The following is a 21,762-nucleotide window of genomic DNA, read 5'->3' on the forward strand; positions in this document are numbered from 1 at the left end:
AACGTAGGAGTAGCATATGCAGCATATGCCAGGGACGCGAGCCTTGAACGCATCCTTATCGGGCTGCGGCCACATTAAATCCCTGTCACATCGCAATATCTATGTCTCAATCTCTATCTGCCTTAACCCCTTTGGTCGTGTAAAACCTCCGGAATCAACTGCAAGATCGGAAATCAAACAAAAGAAACTCAACTTACATACGCTGACAATCTTAACCCTTATGATCTAGCACTCGAACTCGGTTAGCCTTGATGCAGGTATTATCAATAAATGGTAAATAGATCGGCGATATCTTCCCGCTCCGTTTCGGCCATACGTGGTCAAGGGCAGCTTCCTCATCGAGTATCTCGATTCGTTACGAAGACCCTCCCGGTGATATCGGTAAAAGAGCACGTCAGTATCTGCTATCGTGATGTCGTCGTGTAAGCGAGTCGTAAGCTACGAGGACCCTGATCATCCTCCTACCGTAGATGAACGGTTACCCCTGCAGGGGTGACTTAGACAGACGAGGTCTCTCTATAGGTGTTCTGAACCAGTATCTCGACCCCTGCATGAGCTTCTGGGTTCTGGGCTCCTGCGAGAGGGCAGGAGATTGGTGTGTAATGTCTAAGACAAATTGTCAATATGATCGGCATCGTGGCAACCGTGATAGTCAGGGATGACAAATGGTACAACTGGACCAACTTGACTATTGGATCCTACCATTCCCGTGTAAACGTTTCCGATATACGCCCTCAGATCTGTGGAAGAGTTACTTGCCTAAAGTTACATCCATGGGGTTCCGTGCTAAGGGTGGAAAGATTTTCCTATCCTCCGAATATCAGGCTTTATTATTGTGACTTACGACAGCCCACTCGGGATCCCGGACGAGGACACGACCTTATTACGCGTTCGGACGGCTCTCCTTGAGACAGAAATATAAACCACGATCTCGACTCAAATGCTATCTTTGTCAGTCTTTTCTTAGAGTACTCTTGGGCTCTATAGTACCGTCGCAACGAAATCCGTAGTCATGGCCCCGTCAGCCACAAACGGCAGTGCATATGGCACATCCAACGGAGTCCACGAGGATTCGAGAGCTCCTACTAACGGATACACCAACGGGCACACCAATGGACATACAAACGGATTCACGAATGGCTCTTCACATAGCAATGGCCACTCTGAGCCCAATGGGTATCATACTCAACCCTTCGGACAGACCAACGGTCACCGAGTTGGCCAGACCAATGGCCTCGGCAACGGTCTTAGCAATGGACACACAAACGGCGTGAATGGGAGCCGTGCGTCGCCACCTAAGGAGAAGGCGATGCCTATTGCCATTGTTGGCATGTCTTGTAGGCTACCGGGCAGCGTAGCCAGCCCGGCTGAGTTCTGGGAGCTGTGTGCTAGAGCTCGAAGTGGCTATTCAGAGATACCAAAGGAGCGGTTTAACACTGCCAGTTTCTATCACCCGAACCCGGGGAAAGCTGGCTCCCACAACCCCGTGGGGGGTCACTTTCTGAACACAGACCTACAAGCATTTGACGCCCCCTTTTTCAGCTTAACGGAGAAGGAGGCCATCTCTATGGACCCGCAACAACGGCTGCTCTTGGAATGTACGTTCGAAGCGCTCGAAAACGCGGGTATTCCCAAGCACAAGATCATTGGCAAGGACGTGGGAGTCTTCGTTGGTGGATCATTCCCGGAATACGAATCTCACTTGTTTAGAGATTCGGACACTATTCCCATGCATCAAGCTACCGGTAAGTTGGCCAAGGAATATTGACAATGTTGGCTTCCGCTGATGACGTTGACAGGTTGCGCGTACGCCATGCAATCTAACAGATTATCGCATTTCTTTGATCTTCGCGGGCCCAGTTTTACAACAGACACGGCATGTTCCTCTAGTCTCGTCGCACTGCATGTGGCTTGTCAGAGCTTACGCGCGGGTGAGTCGGGCATGGCGATAGTTGGTGGTTGTCATTTGAATATGCTCCCGGAGTTCTGGATATCCTTCTCTAAATCAAGGTAAGGGATCCCGATTCAAGTATCAGATTTAGTACTCATCACATCACTAGGCTCTTTTCGGATTCAGGTCGATCATTTTCCTTCGATAACAGAGGTACAGGATTCGGTCGTGGTGAGGGGTGTGGTATGGTCATCCTCAAGCCTCTCGACCAGGCCCGTAGAGACAACGATCAAATCAGAGCAATCATTGTCGGAAGCGGTATTAACCAGGATGGAAAGACGCCTGGTATTACGATGCCCTCTGGGGAGGCACAAGGTAAAGTTGCAACAATATTCTTCGAAGCACAGAACAAGATAACTAACATAACGCCTTTAGAAACGTTGATGCGCCAAGTATATACTAATTATGGACTCGACCCCGCCGACTGTGGCTTCGTGGAGGCACACGGAACAGGGACACGAGTTGGTGACCCGATCGAGGCCACCGCAATTCATAATGTATTGGGTGCCGCAAGGTCTCCGAGAGATCCCCTTTTCATCGGATCTGTGAAATCTAACATCGGTCATCTTGAGGGCGCTTCTGGGATTGTCGCCATTATCAAGTCTGCTCTCATGTTAGAGCGAGGGTTCATTTTGCCTAATTATGACTTCAAATACCCGAATGAGAAGATTCCTTGGAAAGAGTGGAATTTCAAGGTTTGTTTTCCCCCTATACTCACTGCAATATTCCGGGGAAGATTTACTTATTGAACGTAGGTCCCCGTTAACCAACGCCCCTGGCCACGGAATAAGAAATACATCAGCGTCAACAACTTTGGGTTTGGTGGTACCAATGCTCATGTCGTCCTTGAAAAGGTCCCCTTCACGCAGAAGGGCTCTAAGAACGATGCTGATCTTAAGAACGACAATCCTGGAAGGAAGCTCTTCCCGGTCACCGCGAATGACAAGAACGCGCTAGAGGCGGTTTTGAAGAGTCTGATTATCTACCTGGAGCAAAGACCTGAGATGTTCCAAAAGGACTTGATGTCGGACGTTGCTTACACTCTAGGCCAACGACGCTCTCTTCTACAATATCGGGTAGCAATTCCCGCGCTTAGGTCGTTTGACTTCATCGATGCTATCAACAACCAAAAGATCACACCCGGAAAGGAGGTCGACCCGCTAAGGATCGGATTCATCTTTACTGGTCAAGGTGCGCAGTGGTATGGTATGGGCCGCGAGCTTTACGATCAATATCCAGTATTCGCACATGCAATTGACTATGCTGATGCTTGCTTGAGCACGCTGGGTGCTCCCTGGTCTCTCGTGGAAGAACTAAGCAAAGACGAGAAGACTTCCGCAGTCGGAGCGGCCCATATCAGCCAGCCATCTTGCACCGCCATTCAATTAGCCTTAGTTGATCTGATGCGATCATGGAACATTCTACCCACCGCAGTGGCTGGCCATTCCAGTGGAGAAATCGGTGCGGCTTATGCTGCGGGTATACTTACCTTTGAGGCATGTGTCTCTATCGCTTACCACAGGGGGCGTCTCATACCTGTCTTGAAAGAGCGATACCCTGATTTGAGGGGCTCCATGATGGCAGTCGGAGGTAGCAAAGAAGAGTTCGAGCCTCTACTTTCAGACCTTAAAGAAGGTCAAGTCAAGATTGCGTGCTATAACAGCCCTAGCAGTCTCACCATCTCCGGTGACGAGGCTGGTATTGATGAGTTGAAGAAGGTTGTTGAAGAGAAGCAACTCTTTAACAGGAAACTTTTCGTTGACACGGCTTATCACTCCCACCATATGAACTTGCTCGCAAAGGACTACCAAGCATCAATCGATGAGCTTGAAGGGCCAATTTCAACCGACGTCAGATTCCACTCCTCTCTCCTGGGTCGCCGTATTGACGGCACTGAACTCGAAGCATCATACTGGGTACAGAACCTTACTTGCCCAGTAAGGTTCGATGAAGCCGTACAAAGCATGCTTGAGCCTATTGATGGCCATAGAACCGGCGTTAACATGCTTGTTGAACTTGGGCCCCATTCCGCACTCCAGGGACCCCTTAAGCAGATCCTGAAGACGGTTGGTGGCGATGCGGCGAAGATCCCTTACGCTTCTGCCCTCGCACGAAAAAAGGATGCTGTAGAGACGGCACTGGATGTTGCTGCCACCCTATTTGCTAAGGGAGCTCCGATTGATTTTGAAGCTGTCAACTTCCCTAAGCAGGGCAAGCCGCCAATGCTGTTGAGCGACTTACCTCGTTACCCCTGGAACTACTCGTCCAAATACTGGCACGAATCCCGCATGACAGACCTACACAAGAACAGAACTGCTCCTCGTAACGATATCCTCGGTACTCTCGCCAACTACTCTAACGATCTGGAACCCACATGGAGGAACATCGTTCGCCTCGATGACTTACCTTGGCTCCAGCATCACAGGATCCAATCTTTAACTATTTTCCCCTTTTCAGGCTATGTCTCCATGGCCGTCGAAGCAGCAGCTCAGCGAGCAAAGAGTGCTAATACGCACTTTGATAAGTTTGAACTCCGCGATGTATCTGTTCTTGCGCCATTAGTTATCCCTGATGAGGATGTCGAGATGACAACTACTCTCAGGCCACACCAAGAGGGCACCTTAGTCTCATCTGAGGTGTGGGATGAGTTCCGCATCTGCTCATGGACAAAGAGCAAAGGGTGGAAAGAACACTGCAAGGGATTAATTGCCGTTCAAACTCAGGAGTCAAATGGCGTGGATGATGCAAGACAGCAATTGGCATCACGAATTCAACTCCAGTCAACCATTTCCGACATCAACGCCGCCGCTTCTTCTTCTATTCAAATGGAGAAGCTGTATGATAACCTCTCCGAGGTTGGTGTTGCCTATGGCCCTACTTTCCAAGGAGTAACCAATTGCAAGGCCTCCACCTCCTGCTCTCAAGCCGACCTTTTGGTTCCTGATGTGGCAAAGGAGATGCCTAATCACTACCTTACAGACACCGTCATTCAACCCTCATTCCTCGAATCCCTCATCTCCATGTACTGGCCGATTGCTGGCTCGAAGAACTCATCCCCAGACACCATATATCTACCTTCATCCGTCTCAAGCGTTTCGATCTCGAGGGAAGTTATCGACATTAGCAAGACGCCTGGTCAGGCCTTCAAAGCCTACTGCCTTGGATCCCTCCCAGCGGATAGCCCCAGGCCAACGAAGATGAGCATGTTCATTGCCGGCCCTAACGCGTCAGAACCCCTCATCAAGCTAGATGATCTTACCATTGCCCCTATACTAGAGCGTGATGGAGAGACTGATCAGGAGGCTCACCGTGAACTATGCTATAAGCTTGACTGGGAACCTATCCTTGACCCGGTATCAGGGGACTCTGACAGCTCGTCATCAGAATGGGTACCCGTCGAAGATTGCCAACTCCCCGATTCAGATATCGAGATTGTATATGGAGAGGGTAGCCTTCAAACACAAATAGCTTTCAGCCTAGCGGAGGCTTTACAAAGGATAACTGGAAAGTTGCCTAGCACCAGCAGCCTTCTAGGAGCACAGGCTGAAAACAAGCTCCTTATTTTCCTCTCTGAGATTGACAAGCCGCTCCTATCGCAGCTGAAAGCTGACGAATTCACTGCTCTCCAAAAGATGCTCACCTCGGTGCAAGGCGCGTTGTGGGTTGTCCGTGGCGCCTACGACAACTCTACTTCGCCGGACCTGAACATGATTCTTGGTCTTAGCCGAACCATCCGCTCAGAAACCTTACTACCATTCTCTACATTAGATCTCGATGGACGAAACCAACTATCCACTGAGCAGGTGGTCGAGGCTGTTCTCAAGACCTTCACCGCAGTTTTTGGCAAGAGCAGTACCTTGAATGGCGAGCTTGAATTCCAGGAGAGAAACGGGTCATTCTTCACCCCGCGAATCATCAATGACCCGGTCATGAACGAGATCGTCCATAGAGAAACCAAACCCTCCGCTCTTCAGCAGACACCGTTCGGCGAGACAGACCGACAACTGAAGATGGCTATCACAGATGCTGGCGCTCTCGAGACACTCCACTTCGTCGACGACCTAGTGGCTGAGGCACCGCTTCATAGCGAAGACATCGAGTTCAAGGTCCACGCCGTCGGTGTTAACCACAGGGATCTCACAGCTGCCCACGGCAAACTCGCGACGCACGACTTTGGTGTAGAAGCCAGTGGTGTAGTCACCGCCATAGGCAAGGACGTCAGGAACATCCAGGTTGGCGACCGAGTCGCAGCTATTACCAAGGGCGCCTTTGCTACGTCAACTCGCACCAAGGCTACGTTCGCCTTCAAGCTTCCATCGGACCTGCGGTTCGAAGACGGCGCAACCCTCCCTCTGGCTTACACCACAGCCTACTACTCTCTCATCGAACTCGGACGGCTGGCTGAGGACGAGACTGTTCTAATCCACGCCGCTGCCGGTGCCGTTGGCCAAGCCGCTATCGCGCTCGCTCAGATGGTAGGCGCCAAGGTATTTGCTACCGTAGGCAGCACTGAGAAGAAGGAATTCCTCATCAAGGAATACAACTTACCCGAAGACCGCATTTTCTACAGCAGGAACCTGTCATTCGGCAATGCTATCCGCCAAGCCACAGGTAACGTCGGGGTTGATGTGGTACTAAACTGCCTTACCGGCGACGGTCTACGCGAGAGCTGGAGCAGCCTCAACAAGTTCGGTCGTTTGATCGACATCGGCGCTCGAGACACCAACACCAGCACAAGACTGGAGATGACGCAGTTTGACAACAACGCCAGCTTCATGACTGTCGACATCATGGCGATCGCTGCTGAACGACCAAAGTTGCTGCAAAGACTCCTCTCCGATGTATCCAAGCTAATGCGATACCACAAGATCCGCCCCATCTCCCCCGTCACCGTATTCCCCATCTCCGAGGTAGAGTCCGCATTCAAGACGCTACACGGCGCCAAGGCTCACGGCAAGCTTGTCGTAGTACCGCATGCACACGATGTCGTCAAGGCTACGCCCCCCAGAAAACCCGCTCAGCTACTTAAGGCTGATGCTTCTTACATCCTCATCGGCGGTACCGGTGGGCTTGGCCGAAGCATGGCTCGATGGATGGTCAGCCGAGGCGCTCGACACTTGGTCCTAGTCTCACGAAGTGGTAGCGCAACCGGCAAAGTCAAGGAGTTGATTGAAGAAGTTGCTTCCGTTGGCGCAGAGATCGTGGTGCGTCGCGCCGACGTGGCCAACCCTGCATCTGTTGAAGAGTTGGTCCGGCACGGTCTAGAGGGCTTGCCACCTGTGAGAGGTGTAATCCACGGTGCTATGGTCCTTAACGTAAGGATTTTCAATTCACATTACTTTAGATGGATCAACTAACAAATAAAATAGGATGTCCTATTCGAGAAGATGACCTACGACCAATACACCACCGTCATCGAGTCCAAGGTTCAAGGCGCCTGGAACTTCCACAACGCCCTCTCCAGCACGCCCCTAGACTTCTTCGTCGCCATCTCATCCGTCGCCGGCGCCGTCGGTAACAGAGGTCAAGCGGCCTACGCCGCCGCCAATTGCTTCCTAAACGCCTTCGTACAATACCGACTAGCCCAAGGCCTCCCCGCCTCATCCCTCGACCTAACAGCCATCTCCGACTCGGGCTACCTCGCCGAGGATCTCGAGAAGGCCGCCGAAGTCGCCAAGAACCTCGGCAGCGACACCATCTGCGAAGCCGAAGTCCTCGCCCTCCTCGGCGCCGCCATCAACGGCAACCTAGCCGCCGCCTGCAACAACCACACCATCACCGGCATGCGCATGACCCCCAGCATGCAGCCCTTCTGGACCCCGGACGCGAAATGCAAGCACCTCCGAGAAGCCATGGAAGCGGCCGCGGCCGCCGACGCCGCCGCCTCGGGCAGCAGCGCCAAGGCGATATCGTACAACGCCGCCGTCAAAGCCGCCAAGACGCTCGAGGAAGCCGAGGCGGTCGTCTGCGACGGCCTGGTGCACAAGCTGGCCGCGGTCATGATGATGGAGCTGGAAGACCTCGACGTGACGCGCTCGCTTTCGCACTACCCGCTCGACTCGCTTGTCGCCATCGAGATCCGCAACTTTATCACGCGCGAGTTCGAGGCCACGCTGCAGGTCCTCGAGTTGCTTTCCAGCGGCTCTATTCAGACGCTATCTAAGGCGGTCTGCGTCAAGAGCAAGTTGGTTAACTTCTAGATGGAACATATATATATACAAGGGTGTCTACCTAGGTACCTTAGGTGCCTGGGTACCCAGGTACGCATTTTATTGCAACGATTAGAATGAACAACTTTGGGGAATGGGGGAGCTTAGCGTTTTTCTCTTTCTTTTCTTCTTATTTATTATCATCATCGTCATTATCATTGGCTATTTGTTATTTATTCTTGTCCGGGGTTGTTTGGTAACATGACGTCTAGACCTACTGTATACAAGTTCTTCCCTGAGTTGTCTGGGTTGTTGTTTGGTTGGTTATAACAGGATGGTAATATTTTCTTACATAGGTAGTATAGGTATATCATGGGTAATTCATAGATTGTTATTACATTATACTATTGCTTGCTTCCTTGTGATTTGTCTCGTCGCGATCCCAGCCGATGAAGCTTTTCTCCACGGCTAAGCTCTAGGGTCCCAGTTGGCATCGACCTCCTTCAATAACTCTTCCCCAAGTACATCCCCGAGATTAACAAGTTTGTAGCTCGCTTCATCACTTGTGCCTCCTTCTGGTAGTTGGTTAGCATCGTCGTGGGTAACTACTAACCCGCTGGGGAATGCGTCTCCGAGGGCTGCGCCCACAGCGGCAAGTCCATCGGTGTTAGTTACACCATCTATGCCTTTCTCCGAGTTCTCGTATATTGTGAAAGTTTCGACGAAGTCGTGAGGGGCAGCCCGACGGTACACATTGTACGCACTAACACCCTGCTGGCTGACGAGTATGAAACCTTTGTCCGCCGATGGACCTTCAACCAAGGTTACACCCTCAACGTCTGCGTACATATTGCCGTCGCCAACTTCTCCGATAAGGAACCCTTCGCTAGAGTCATCATCCGGCTCTGCACCATAGCGCCAGAGAGCACGGGGTTCCTCGCCGATGATGATCCATCCATTTGCGTCGTCTGAGACGCATCCCTCGACTTGACCACCAGTTCCGCCAGTAAAATTACGCACCAAAGTAGTTTGCAATGCATCATTAGCCCATGATAGTTCATATTGAAGATACTCGGCCGACTTGGCGTTAACGAACAGATACTGCTTGCCACTTTTACGCGAATGATATACGCAGCTACCGTAGACTTCATAGCCGTCTTTAGTTGGCTGCGAGCCACCGGCTATGGTCTCTAGAGTACCATTGGTCGTGATCTCAAAGAGGCTAAAGTGGTTAGTTAGAGACCGAGACGATTTACAAAGGGACTTACCATAGAGTATTGTCAGCTCGACAAGCAGCATACGCCAAATCAATGGTCCTATTTCCAGCCTGGAAATTGTAAATCACATCGACGTTATCCGGCTCTCCAGCGTCTATGCTCTGTAATAGCTTCCCACTGAGATCGAAAACGCTCAGTCCAGAGCCTTCTTCTGATTTCGTAGTAGTGATAATCCTCGATTCGGCCTTATTAGTGGGCGATATCCATATCGCAGGATCATCTCCGTCGCCGCCGTGAGCATCTGTTTCAGCAACGGGCTGCACTACCTTGAACGCGCAGTACAATCCACCCCATCCATCTTCGCATTGACATATATTCGCCCCAACACATTCGCCATGCGTCGAACAGTCATTACGACATGTGATTTCCGCGCAGTCCTCGCCGTCAAATCCTGCGAAGCATGAGCACGAAAGTGCACCCGCATCGCTAGTGCCGTTTTGACAAAAGCCGTTGAAGCTACATTCAGAGCAGATAGAGCTAGAACTGCTTGCATTCTGGCGAGGATCGTAAGATGTGTTCAGATCTAGACCTAGCCCACTAAATGCTGCTTCCAAGGAACTAACAGCAAACCCTTTCCCAGAGTCACCTTTCGTGGCATAGGTTACTGCGCCAGCTGGGTATTTCTTTGTCGGTGCTTGATAGACGTTTAGGCCCTTAATTTCGATGTCTTCGTCCGTGGTAACATTCATAGAGCCCAACTGCGTGAAGGAAGTATTATAGACCGCTATGACATCGTTCTCAGCAACTAAGATGTAGTCAGAGTTGGGGCCAATGTAAGCAGCAAGCGCCGTAACATCATCCTCGGCCTTTCCTAGAACACTGATTTGCGGCGCCGAAGTTGTCTCCGCAGCCGGAAAAGTGTAAATCTCAGGGCCGTCATCTGTCGCGAAATATACGGCCTCCGCAGATAAAGAGACAGCGCACGACGTTGCCTCAATTGGGTTTTCGAAGGTTTGGATCTCGACAATCTCGTAAGTTCCATTATTCTCCCTCAAAAGATGCTGCACGGTTTGCTTCTTGCCAAACAAGTAGAGATACTGTTCTCCACTGCTTTGGCTCTTCCAAGAGCAGAGAGCTGACCAGTCTCCTAAGGTACGTGCCAGAGGCTCACCAACTTGCTCGGTGGTGCTTGCATCGTAAAGTCGAAAGAAGGAATCAGGTTGAGCGATGGTAACGACGAGGTTCTTCGCGCCAACCCCGTGAACGGCTGTCACAAGCTTCGTTCGACCAGGAGTCTTGTGGGCCGTTTCTGTTAACGGGGTTTCGCCATCCAAATCGAAGAGGCGAACACCACCAGTACTAGCACCACCATCATTGCCAACAAGGAGGGGCTGTGAGTCGTCGTAGAATACGCCTACTGAGTCCGACTCGACCTCGCCCGATCTTGCTGAAATCGGCAAATCAACTTCTAATACAGCTGCTGTGGTCGCGCTCGCAGCTAACGAAGTAGCAAGAAAATAATAGGATTTCATGCTGGAGGAATTGGACTTGTCGTTCTCGCTGAGAGGAATACCAGCCAAGAACCTGAAGAGAGGCCATCGTCGGCTTGTCCTCTTTAATAGAGTCGAAGATCCATCTGAAGTCGTTACCTTCCAGGGGCTCATCGGAGCCCATCCCTGTGTAGATCATAGTCGAAACAAACCCGTGCAATCATGCAACAATGCCGTTGGCTCAAAATCCCCACGCCAAGCAGTCAAAAGATCCTCACCTTCCAAATTGGCCATGTTCGTGAAATATTTGCTCATCTACTTGTCGGCATTTGAGAGCTTACAAGTGAGAAATTGTCATTAAATCACCAAAACATCTCGTTGCGATTTTATTCCCCAATTCCTCAAAGTTCCCTTTGAAAATATATGAGACTACGGAGAGAGCAAAAAGGGGCAAAGCAAGCCCCCCTATGAGCGATACCGCTTAAAATGTTGGCGAATCATAACAACGATGAGAGTGGGGGTACGAGGATCGTCGGCAGAAAGCATTGAGAAGATTCTTAGATTGGTAGCTCATTTCCGCAAGTCTGTAACTGGAGCTATTGATATACGTAATGAAATGTTAGTAGATGTAGGTATATGTCGGTATTTATGAGAATTCAAGAACGACGATGGATGAGTCTTTCAAAAATGAATAAAAATGAATCTGATAAGTCCATCCAAAGTCGATAAGGATCACTACCAATTACTAGCAGGATTTGGTACAGATATAATCAATGCCACGAGGTAGCATCCATTTGGAACGTGCGAATATGGATGGACAGCCTCATTGGCTACCTGGTCCCTGGTATCGGATCCGAAGAGTGCGTACGAGTTTTATGGAATTCTACCTCATCACCACGACGCACTTCGTACCAGTCTTTTTCTCGTGGTCCTCTCACGTTCCTCACCTTATAACTTCCGAAGAATCAGATGAACCTGGAGGTATTTCGCGAGATAGCGCGGCGCTGGTGTGTATCGGGAACCAAATATATATCCTTATCTCGTGAATGGGACAATCATGATTGGTGGTACCAGGGGCGTAGCCATCTCAAATTGGAAACGACGTGTCACCTCGAGATAAGATATCTATACAGCTGATATATGTGGTCTGGAAGTGTGTGTGAAACAGGTCTTTACCGCAGCTACGGGATACCCGATGTGCGCCTGTCTGGGCTCGGTGTAGGGCATCTAGAGCTGCGTGGAACTTCGAGAAAACGCCTAAATGACAACATAGCTCTGAAAAGTCGGGCGATCAAGGTAAAGCAAGGTAAAACAAGCCTTACGTGCAACGCTCCGTCAAATCAAGCAGTCAGTAGACAAAAAGCGAGGTTGTTGATTCGCTACGATAAGGGCGTAGGATGGTGCGTTCAGCCACGACGCCCAGCGATCTTTCAATTAAAATGAATGGTTTTCCAGCTAGGTATTTGACTGGCTGTTGGTGCTTATTATGGCTGGAGGCTGATGGGTCGTACCGCATCGTAGGAGTGTCGTGTGCTCAGTGGTTGGTGTTGTACATCATGGAGTTTTGATGCTTGTGGTATCACAGCTGACTCCGGTACGACGTGTAGGTACCTAATGTATCCCGAGCATTTTCGATTTGCAGATATAGACTCATATATCGTGTATCTACCCTTATTGTATACCTATTGTAGGTATTAGGTAGGTAGGTAGGTAGGTAGACTGGTACCTATTAATACCCAAGACAGACAGGTTTGATCGTTAGGATGTTTGGTGTTTAAGTCAAAGGACGCGGGTTGCACAACTCCCTGGTCAGCTCGGAAGCTTGACGTCTAAGTTGCATAATGAGCTGTAAGTCTTGTCGACGATCTCGTAACCATGTGTATCAGATATCGCACTGTCTCTCGTTTACCATCCAGTCTAAGACATTTCGGAGGCGTGTCCTCCAATAAATCAAACAAATACCATCTCATAATTCAGCCGTCCTCGAATAAGCAAGACAATGCTGCGCCCCAGGCTTTCTTCGTAAACCTCGTCTTCGGACCTTGTGTGGTTGTAATTTGTTAAATGTTCTATTCAGCTAAATAAATTCACTTAAGTACCTACCTCCTACCTATCCTAGGTATAAAGGTACCTACCCAAAGCTAGAGTTCAGGAAGCAGCGATTGCCCATCTTCCCACCGAATCAGGAGATGTGACTTCCTCGCTTCTGCCTTGTCTAATGCTCCTTCCAGAGTCAGCTACAAGCAGTTGTTACACATGGCACTGACAAGGGGCGTCGCAACCTAGAATTATTAAGTAGCAACGCGCGCACCTTCTATCTCTATTTGAACTCCTTCCAGAAGAAGGTCTTCTCCATTTTCTACCTCTCTCAGGTTCTTATCTTCAACCTTGATTACAGTCATCATTCTTGTGTCGCAGCGCGTCGCAATAATTAATGGCGGGCGACGACTCTCCCAGTCCTTCTGCTGCCTACGATGGCAGCGGGGACCTTCACGATAAGAATCCTTCGTTCGTTGGTGACCCTTACAGCGAGGATAATGGCGATCATGGCGCCGATACCGAGTTAAAACGCTCTTTGAGCACGCGTCACTTGACGATGATAGCACTTGGTTCCAGTATTGGTATGGGCTTATGGCTTGGTAGTGGTACCTCTTTGGCCGACGGTGGTCCAGCCGGTATCTTTATTGGCTACTGTCTCGCCGGCTCTATGATCTGGTGTGTCAGTCATTCCATCGGCGAGATGGCGTGTGTGTATCCTTTACCATCCGCCTTCGTGCAGTGGACCGGTAAGTGCAAACCTCATAAACACAATTTCTATAAGCCGGCTTCAGCTGATGAGTATTACAATGAAGGAAAGTTCGTCGATCCAGCAGCTGCTTTTGCCCTCGGTTGGTCGTATTGGTTCAGTTACTGGTAGGTGACACTCAATATCTTAGGATGTCAAATTACTAACAACTAATATCCTAGCATCACGATCGCAAACGAGTTGGCATCAGCAAATACTGTCATCACGTATTGGACAACCCGCGTGCCGATTGCAGGATGGATCAGCATATGGCTGGTTATCATCATCCTGATCAATATCGGTGCCGTTACCCTCTTCGGTGAAATCGAAGTCGTCGCTAGTACGATTAAATTTGGCTGGATCTTTGTTGTTATTATCTCCATGATCGTCATGTCAGCCGGAGGAGCAGGTTACGACGCAGTGGGTTTCCGGTACTGGAACGAGATCCCATTTACGCACGGATTTAGAGGCTTCCTCTCCGTGATGCCCACTTGTATTTTTGCCATGTCTGGATCTGAGAACTCGGGCTTGGTTGCTGCCGAGACGGCCAACCCGAAGAAGTCCATACCTCGCGCTGTCGGATCTATATGGCTCCGCCTTGCGCTTTTCTACTTGGTTGGATCGCTCATGATTACTATCAATGTTGATCCTAGAAACGATCGCCTTTTCGGTTCTGCTTCCAGCGGTACTGGTTCTTCGCCATTCGTCATTGCCTATAGCGACGCAGGTATCCCTGTCCTAGCTCACATGATGAACGCGGTTATCCTCATATCGGTCGTCTCGACTGGATCTATCTCAGGTTACGGCGGTTCTCGTACGACCATGGGTTTGGCATACCTCAACATGGCGCCCAAAGTCTTTACAAAGGCCGACAGGACAGGACGCCCTTGGTGGGGTCTAGTCCCTACGTTCGTTCTTGGTGGTGGGCTTGCCTATCTCAATGTCAGTGAATCCGGCGCCGATGTCTTCAAGTGGTTTTCGAATCTCACCTCTCTCTTCACTCTATTCGGTTGGGGCATGATTTGTCTCTCACACATACGTTTTCGCCTCGCTTGGGCAAGACAGGGCCGTACAGCTGACGAACTTCCCTGGAAGTCTTGGATCTACCCCGTTGGTCCCTGGTGGGGTTTGATCATGTGCATCCTCCTGATCATAGTCCAGTTCTACCTCGCCGTTTGGCCCCTTAGAGACGAGCAGGGTGCTACAACCTTCTTTGCAAATTATATCTCGGTCATTGTCATCGTTGCACTATGGCTTGGTGCCAGAGCCTATTACCGCGGAAGGTGGTGGGTCAACCTCGACCACATCGTGCTCGATGAAGGGCGAAGGTTTTACAAAAATGACGTTGAGAAAGCGAAGCCAACCGGTGTGAAAGGATATGCGAAAAGAGCTGTTGGTGCTGTTTTTAGCTAGACAGTTGGTTATCACCATGCCTGTTATATTGAGTGTTGGGTACACATCGTAAGTTCACGAGAAGTGTATTGGAAATAGTCATTGTTATATGACTGGGTACTTCAAAGTCCTAAGTTATATGTACTAATGCATTTCTATGTGTACGAGACGCCTTGAACTAATACTAATTGCCTTAAGCCACGATAGTCGCCATTAATAATTGAGAAATGTGATGATCAAACATGCAGGATTACCACAACTCTAGTTCAGGGGGCTTCCATATTATTCGGGTTTGTCACAAGACGCTAGTTATACATCTTTCTGACGCATTACTTTTTCGCTGATGAACCCAACAAAAGCTCCAGGTGTAGGGATCCATACATTCTAATACTGGATTCCTCAGGGGGCATTGAATGAATACCTACTTACCTCCGCCCTAGGATCCTCCACGACTTTTACATAACCCTAAACCATTAACGGTATACCAAACCTAGGCTCAATATAAGTTACTCTTACTCCACACGTACGCATCCATAGTTGTGGCTGCATAGAAATCTCCAGGTGCATATAGTGTTATCAAAGTCAAATATAAAACGGCGATTTAGCCGCCACAGTCACAATGTAGATCGCTTATATCGAACTATCGGCCTCAACAACTACCCTTCTTAGTTTACCTACCTCTTGCCGGCCTTGCCCAATCAAATAATTTTTATAGACCATAGGGGAAAGTCTTAGACCCCACTCTAATCATAAAGAAAGCGCTGGGTAGTCTCTTCTACAGATGTCCGTATAGCCTTAATTAAGTCATATGCGTCAACTACGCCGAAATCCCGTTTGCCACTTCTAGCTGAACCACCGCCGATCCGGTTGATACCCTTGTCAACAACCAGACAACCGGCACACCTGACGGTATCGAATCCAATAAGGTTACTTGTCGCTCCGTTGCTAATTTGGTAATATTATTCGGCTCAGAATATTAATACTGACGAGAGAACTAGAATGGTAATAATTAGTGTACCTAATCATACGATGTTGAATTAGACGGTTTCAATGAGGCTTGGCGGGTTACTCTTTATACTCCGGACCGGTTGGATATACATAGCTTTGCCAGAGTATTAGTTCTAGTAAAGGCCTGGTCATTTCATAAAATAATACCCTACCTTTAGGTAATTATGCTTTGATATGAGTGAAATAAAACTATAGCATTTACAAGGAAACGTACGAGTACGAGCACAAGGGGCAGAAATATGCCCCTATTCATTTCGATGCTGAAGCAACTCTTGTGTTCCTTGTATAAATATGGCTGATTGAACTATAATCACCGTAAGAATCTCATATTGTTGTTGAGTGGTAACGTTGATTGATTATAGACTTACTAATTTAGGTAGGCATGCTGTGGCTTGTCTATAGTAACACCCTCATCGCTCAATCTTTTCAGGTGTAAGGTTTCACTATACGGTTTCATTCAGTACGGTAGACAACAATCGAATGTGTACCTAATTAGTCTATTGGTTTCCTTATATAACACTGGCGGTCCTGGTACAGGAAGCACGTTAATTGGCGCAATGTTAAACCGTAATAATAGCTTAGATTTAAAAACCTTAGAACTACAGCCGCTGAAAAATATGATCGCTTAAACAGTTGATTCATTATCAGTTTTAAATAATTCTTTTCCTGTGTGTGTACCTAGTTTTAGTCGACCGGGTAGGTTACTTGTAAGTAAAACTTGGGCTAGTTATTCGACATTACTTAGGAGCCCCCTTTTCAAACATGTAATTATATGAATCTCTACCAACGTGTATCTGACGATAAATATAGCAACTATTTCCAACTTGATTCAAAGTACAATGCTAAAGTAATTTAAGATAGAGAAATACATGTAGCTAATATTTATGGTCAGAAGTAACCCAGACCGAAATGTAAGTATCATTGGGATTTAAAAGTAATAGGGGTAAATTTTACTATTCATCGACTGTACTCAACTATCTTCTACCTAGGTATATAACAAACACCATTGCCATCAGATATTAACTCCAGTTATAGGTTAAGTTGTAGTTATACTCCCTACTATAAGTCAGTCCCGGATCCAACCCCTCACCAGGTCGCATTTTATGGCAAGCCCATTCTATTCCCGAAGCTGGGAAGGCCACTTGGAGACTGTTACGATGGGGGTATACACTGACATCATATCCGCAACTCTATGGAACCCGTATAAAGAATCCTCTGCATCTCGTTTGATTTACCTCGGCGATGACCACTTATGCCGCCTCCCTTAAATAACAAGATCCCTCAACATAGTAAGCTCCCGGGAATATAATCGCGGCTTACACTATACGTCGACGGCTATGGCAACCTTGACGCTAGCATCCTGGGCTGTAAATCTAACCTACGCTAACCTTACCGCACCCGTGGTCGACGCAGCTGTCAAGAGTATCTATAACTGGGCCGGCTGTGCCATCGGCGGTTTCGCGCAAGCCGCGCCACAAATCGCGCTCAACACATCATTATCCGCAGGTTTTGGCGGGCCGCCGACGTCCAGTATCCTCGGCCTGAACGGCTCACTTGGCGGAAACGGGGTGGGGTTTGGAATAGAACCGGGGTTTGCGGATGCGCATATCGCCGCGTTTGTCAATGGCATCGCGTCGCACGTTGATGATTATGACGACACGCACCTCGCGAGTATAATACATCCTACCGGGGTGGTAGCTAGTGCGCTCTTCGCCGTGGCTGAAGCCGAGTCTCGATCTCAGGGAGGCGGAAATCGTGCGGCGGGAATGGTGTCTGGTACGGATTTCTTAACCGCTTTTGTGGCCGGCGTCGAGGCCGAGCTTAAGCTTGGATTATCAGTCTATCCGGAACACTACGATGTGGGATGGCACAGCACAAGCACGACGGGTTCTGTAGGCGCGGCCGTCGCTGTGGGCAAGTTATTAGAGCTAGATACCGAGCACCTTCAGCACGCGATAGGAATCGCCTCTACACAAGTCATCGGGATGCAAGCGTTCTTCGGCTCAATGACCAAGTCGTTCCACATCGGGCGCGCGACGCAAGGAGGCATGTTAGCCGCGCTCCTAGCCCAGAAAGGATACACAAGTTCACTCACAGCCCTGGAAGATAAATACGGCTGGTTACATGTAGTCAGCACGCGCGAGAACGCATCGGCCAACTTCGCGCAGCTGGGGAAGGGGACTTGGGAGATCGAGAGGAACACGTTCAAGCCATTTCCATGTGGCATCGTTATGCATCCTACCATCGACGGGTGCATCCAGCTCCATAACCAGGTGCTAGACGAGGGAAAGTCGATCAAATCGATTAAGAGCATTGACCTACGCGTAAATCCGGAAGTACTGGTACTCACAGGCCAGACCGACCCGCAGACAGGGCTCGAAGGCAAGTTCAGCATATACCACGCCGCTGCTGTTGCATTGCTATACGGCCAAGCAACTCCCACGCAGTTTACAGACCAAGTCGTACAGAACGAGACAGTGATAAGCACGCGGAAGTTAGTAAAAGTCACTACGGACAATAGTATAGGCGAAGACCAAGCGTGCACTTCCATAACCTTCAGCGACAATAGTACCAGTGAAAACTACATCGAGTATGCGATCGGCAGTTTGGAGAATCCTCTGACTGTGGAGGATTTAAAGACGAAGTTCATCGACCAAGCCTCGCGCCAAATCGGAAGTGCAAGGGCGGAGAGAGCATATAACGCTTTCACAGGTATTCGCAATATAACCGATGTAGGGAAGCTAAGGTCACTATTCTAGAAGTTGGCTATAATAGTTATAATCGTTACTGAACATAGTATCTTTGTACGTCTAGTAAATGAATGATAAACTGCTTTAATGCCTTGGAATAAAAGACGTCATAGTAACAGGTAATTAATCACTATAAGAGTACCAACCACGATTATTATCATTTAAATTATACATTAGGTACTTCTGATTATTACTAGAGTAAATAAGCATACACCATAACGTAAGTAATAGAATCAACATGACAAACTATTCCATTTCAAAGTAACCGAATGCTAGACATCCTTGCCATCTGTTTCCATATGTATTAACGCGCCGTTTATGCTACAATGCTATCTCATTATTAAGAAGTCCTATAATACACGTACTGATTATGACCGGGAATCCGATGCGCCAACGTACTCAGTAACCTCATTAAAGGCAGAAGGCCTCCATTTGGAAGGATCTTTTGCGGAACCGATACGTACTATTGTGATCGTAGGACCAGGAGTGTTGTCTCCAGGATACGGCTCGCTCTGATCAGCCCAGACAAGAGAATCCAATCTGCGAAACATTCGAAATCGCTCTGCGCGAATTTTCTCGGCTTCAACTGGTTTCTTTATATGTAATAAGAAAGTCTCAAGTTGGAAGAGAGATTCAAGAATGCAATCGCGGGAGCCAGCAAGCCTTGCTGCAAACACCGAGTTTCTATAAAAGTTTTCGGCCTGTCGGAAGTCCCTTTTAATGCACTTGATATACCCAAGCCAGACACAACGAAAGGATTCATCCCTAGCCGCCAGGGAATCAGGGCTTAGGCAAGATAAAGCTTCTTCGGCTTTGTCTAGGAATCCTTGATTCAAATTCAATTTGCAAGTCGCTAATGCGTGCTCCAATTTAAGCAAACCGAGTAAGGACCGGTCAGCAAAGTTGTCGCGGATCTTAGACAAGTGGTATTGGAGACTTTGTAATTGAACTCTAGGATCCTTCTCCCTTTCTACGGCGTCGAAATATTTAAGATATGTCTCGATAGTTAAGGGATGAGTCGATCCTAGCCGCGTACCATACTCTGATACACAAAGTGCTAAGACACGCTCCGTAGCATCCCGCTGTTCGATGTAAGGGATTGATACGAAACTTTTCCAGAACCTCGCAAGCGGACTATTCTGACCATAAATTTCCATGCTAAGGTCCTGACAAACTTGAAGTAGTAAACCGCGTACCTCTCCGCGTCCAATTCGAGTTAAATGAGCAGCAGTCGATAGTATTCTGGGTATGAGAATTGGCGGAGGATTCCTAAACACTCTCGCCAGCATTGAAAGGGGGGCATCGAGGGCTTTCCTAACTGCGCCCGGCTGTGCTTGACGAGACACTGATAGGCCTGCGGTTACGCATCTATCAAGTAATGAACTTAAAAGTCCTGAAGGTCCACATCGGCCATGAGTATTCCAACAATGGGTATCTGACCAAGACCAGAGGCCCGTCTCAAAAGATTTGTCCAAGTAAATATGCAGCGCCTGAAACATGTCCTCGGGAAACGAGGGAACTGGGCTACGCCGCCCTGCTGGGGTTGAACATTTGGGCCGTGGCGAAAGACGTTTATGAGACGAGCCTGAAGGAGGGGTTCGACAAGTCACGTCTCGAATTGCTTCCGGGTTAGGCGTTGCTCCGGCCCTGAGCTTCGCGAAGACGGAAGGGTTTCGAGACAGATACAGCTGGAGGCTACCATGATCTACCTCTCGGCTCCTGATATAAAATACGGATGGCCTGTGTGTTTTATCGCGATGCTTCTTTAGATAGAGTATCTGAAGGACCTCATCAAATCGGAGGTTTTTGAATGCACCCCATGCTGCAAGTTTCTTCTTATACATGGGAACACTGTCCAATGTTAGCTAAATCGTCTAGTCCCATATAGCAAGTCCATACGTAGAGTAAAATTCATGATGCTCTTCCATATACGACTTGACCTCCTCGAGGGTCTTATCTTGGTCAAGGTATAATTTCGTGATAACATCCTGTAATCGAGCCCAATCTTGAGTCGTAGTATGGTGCGAGTCTGGTGTGTCCATCTTTCATGATGACTAGGTCCGAATCAAAATGTTCGAATCCTGAGGCCTCCGACAAAAATCTATCCATAGTTTTCCCGCTGATTTATACTACGCATTCAAACCCAAGGCGAGGCTTAGAGCAGTTAGAAACTCGAGGACACCAACAACATACGGTACGAGTACATTCGTAAGGCGGGATCGAATTACATCCCGCCTCGATGCTGATTGGTTAGGCGAACAGGGGTTTAGCCAATGATGGTAAAAGTTACCTGCAAGAGCCTCTGTAGAGGAACCATATGGGCTGAAAGAAGGTCGGTGGGACCTCGAAGGCAGCTGAAAAAAGAGCCGGGGTTCGGATAGCTAATATCTCCATTGGGTGCTTGAATGCTTCGGAAATCTGAAGCACACCTCTATTCCTAGGAACCACGATCCATTTCTGACAACTGGCACACTGGCTGAATGTTCATCAACCCGAGTTCGGCAATGAAGGAGCCGTTAAAGAAGTATCATGTGCCTTCACGAACTCGTTGCCGCCCGCTGCTTTTTGATAGTAAGCGACGATCATGTCGCTGGCCCAACAGAATACGGTAGGTATATGGCAGCATCGTGCGAGCTAAGACACCCATAAACAGTCCGGTAGAGAGATCTAGGTAGTCTAGACTAGACTCCGTATATGTGATGTGATAAGAGAGAGCGTAAGAAGAAGTGGGGCTGAAGTCTTGGAGGTTTTGGAGGTTTGAGGCAAGTTGCCACTACATATGTATTTCGTACCTCCTAGTGGGGTTACTGGGGGTTATGTAATATGATGGCTTTACGAAGTACTTCACTTTAATCCTTAGCGTCAGATGGGGGGTAGTAGTAGCCGTATATATACAGTATATATACGGCTCCCAGGTATGAGCCGCTCCCAGATGTTAGGGAAAAACGTGGAGCTCACCAAATTCATACGCATCAGCGCTAAGAGCTAATCAATAATTTTTGAGTGGTACAACCGGTGCG

General features: G+C 48.7%; 5 protein-coding genes across 5 annotated transcripts; 3 read left to right on the forward strand and 2 right to left on the reverse strand.

Annotated features, from left to right (window-relative positions):
- Window positions 1-1,012: 1,012 nt before the first annotated feature.
- Window positions 1,013-8,151, forward strand: F5Y00DRAFT_262328 (ketoacyl-synt-domain-containing protein; the record flags this gene model as incomplete). Its single annotated transcript, XM_048011364.1, has 6 exons — window positions 1,013-1,745; window positions 1,800-2,010; window positions 2,061-2,266; window positions 2,327-2,646; window positions 2,707-7,266; window positions 7,321-8,151. The coding sequence occupies 6 exons, from the start codon at window positions 1,013-1,015 to the stop codon at window positions 8,149-8,151; spliced, it is 6,861 nt and encodes a 2,286-aa protein (XP_047864470.1).
- Window positions 8,152-8,568: 417 nt separating this feature from the next.
- F5Y00DRAFT_253288 (3-phytase) lies at window positions 8,569-10,849 on the reverse strand (the record flags this gene model as incomplete). The annotated part of the gene is made up of 2 exons (XM_048010032.1): window positions 8,569-9,322; window positions 9,369-10,849. The coding sequence occupies 2 exons, from the start codon at window positions 10,847-10,849 to the stop codon at window positions 8,569-8,571; spliced, it is 2,235 nt and encodes a 744-aa protein (XP_047864471.1).
- Window positions 10,850-12,828: 1,979 nt separating this feature from the next.
- Window positions 12,829-15,256, forward strand: F5Y00DRAFT_237725 (putative amino acid transporter). Its single transcript, XM_048007867.1, has 3 exons — window positions 12,829-13,593; window positions 13,660-13,720; window positions 13,775-15,256. The coding sequence occupies exons 1-3, from the start codon at window positions 13,242-13,244 to the stop codon at window positions 15,003-15,005; spliced, it is 1,644 nt and encodes a 547-aa protein (XP_047864472.1). The 5' UTR covers window positions 12,829-13,241; the 3' UTR covers window positions 15,006-15,256.
- A 2,073-nt stretch (window positions 15,257-17,329) lies between these two features.
- Window positions 17,330-18,751, forward strand: F5Y00DRAFT_253290 (2-methylcitrate dehydratase PrpD; the record flags this gene model as incomplete). Its single annotated transcript, XM_048010033.1, has 1 exon — window positions 17,330-18,751. The coding sequence occupies one exon, from the start codon at window positions 17,330-17,332 to the stop codon at window positions 18,749-18,751; it is 1,422 nt and encodes a 473-aa protein (XP_047864473.1).
- Window positions 18,752-18,891: 140 nt separating this feature from the next.
- F5Y00DRAFT_237727 (uncharacterized protein) lies at window positions 18,892-21,475 on the reverse strand. The gene is made up of 2 exons (XM_048007868.1): window positions 20,642-21,475; window positions 18,892-20,593 (listed from the first exon to the last, which is right to left on the reverse strand). The coding sequence occupies exons 1-2, from the start codon at window positions 20,782-20,784 to the stop codon at window positions 19,111-19,113; spliced, it is 1,626 nt and encodes a 541-aa protein (XP_047864474.1). The 5' UTR covers window positions 20,785-21,475; the 3' UTR covers window positions 18,892-19,110.
- Between the last annotated feature and the right edge of the window lie 287 nt (window positions 21,476-21,762).

Source organism: Daldinia vernicosa (assembly GCF_022497035.1).
Source record: "Daldinia vernicosa strain CBS 139.73 unplaced genomic scaffold F5Y00scaffold_25, whole genome shotgun sequence".
Classification (NCBI taxonomy): domain Eukaryota; kingdom Fungi; phylum Ascomycota; class Sordariomycetes; order Xylariales; family Hypoxylaceae; genus Daldinia; species Daldinia vernicosa.

Excerpts from the sequence above, each read along its gene's own strand:
- F5Y00DRAFT_237727 (XM_048007868.1), bottom strand. The coding sequence starts at position 20,784 with ATGGACACACCAGACTCGCACCATACTACGACTCAAGATTGGGCTCGA. Across the intron at positions 20,594-20,641 it reads CATCATGAATTTTACTCTAC|TGTTCCCATGTATAAGAAGA; the intron begins GTATGGACTTGC and ends AACATTGGACAG.
- F5Y00DRAFT_237725 (XM_048007867.1), top strand. The coding sequence starts at position 13,242 with ATGGCGGGCGACGACTCTCCCAGTCCTTCTGCTGCCTACGATGGCAGC. Across the intron at positions 13,594-13,659 it reads CGCCTTCGTGCAGTGGACCG|GAAAGTTCGTCGATCCAGCA; the intron begins GTAAGTGCAAAC and ends ATTACAATGAAG. Across the intron at positions 13,721-13,774 it reads TCGTATTGGTTCAGTTACTG|CATCACGATCGCAAACGAGT; the intron begins GTAGGTGACACT and ends CTAATATCCTAG.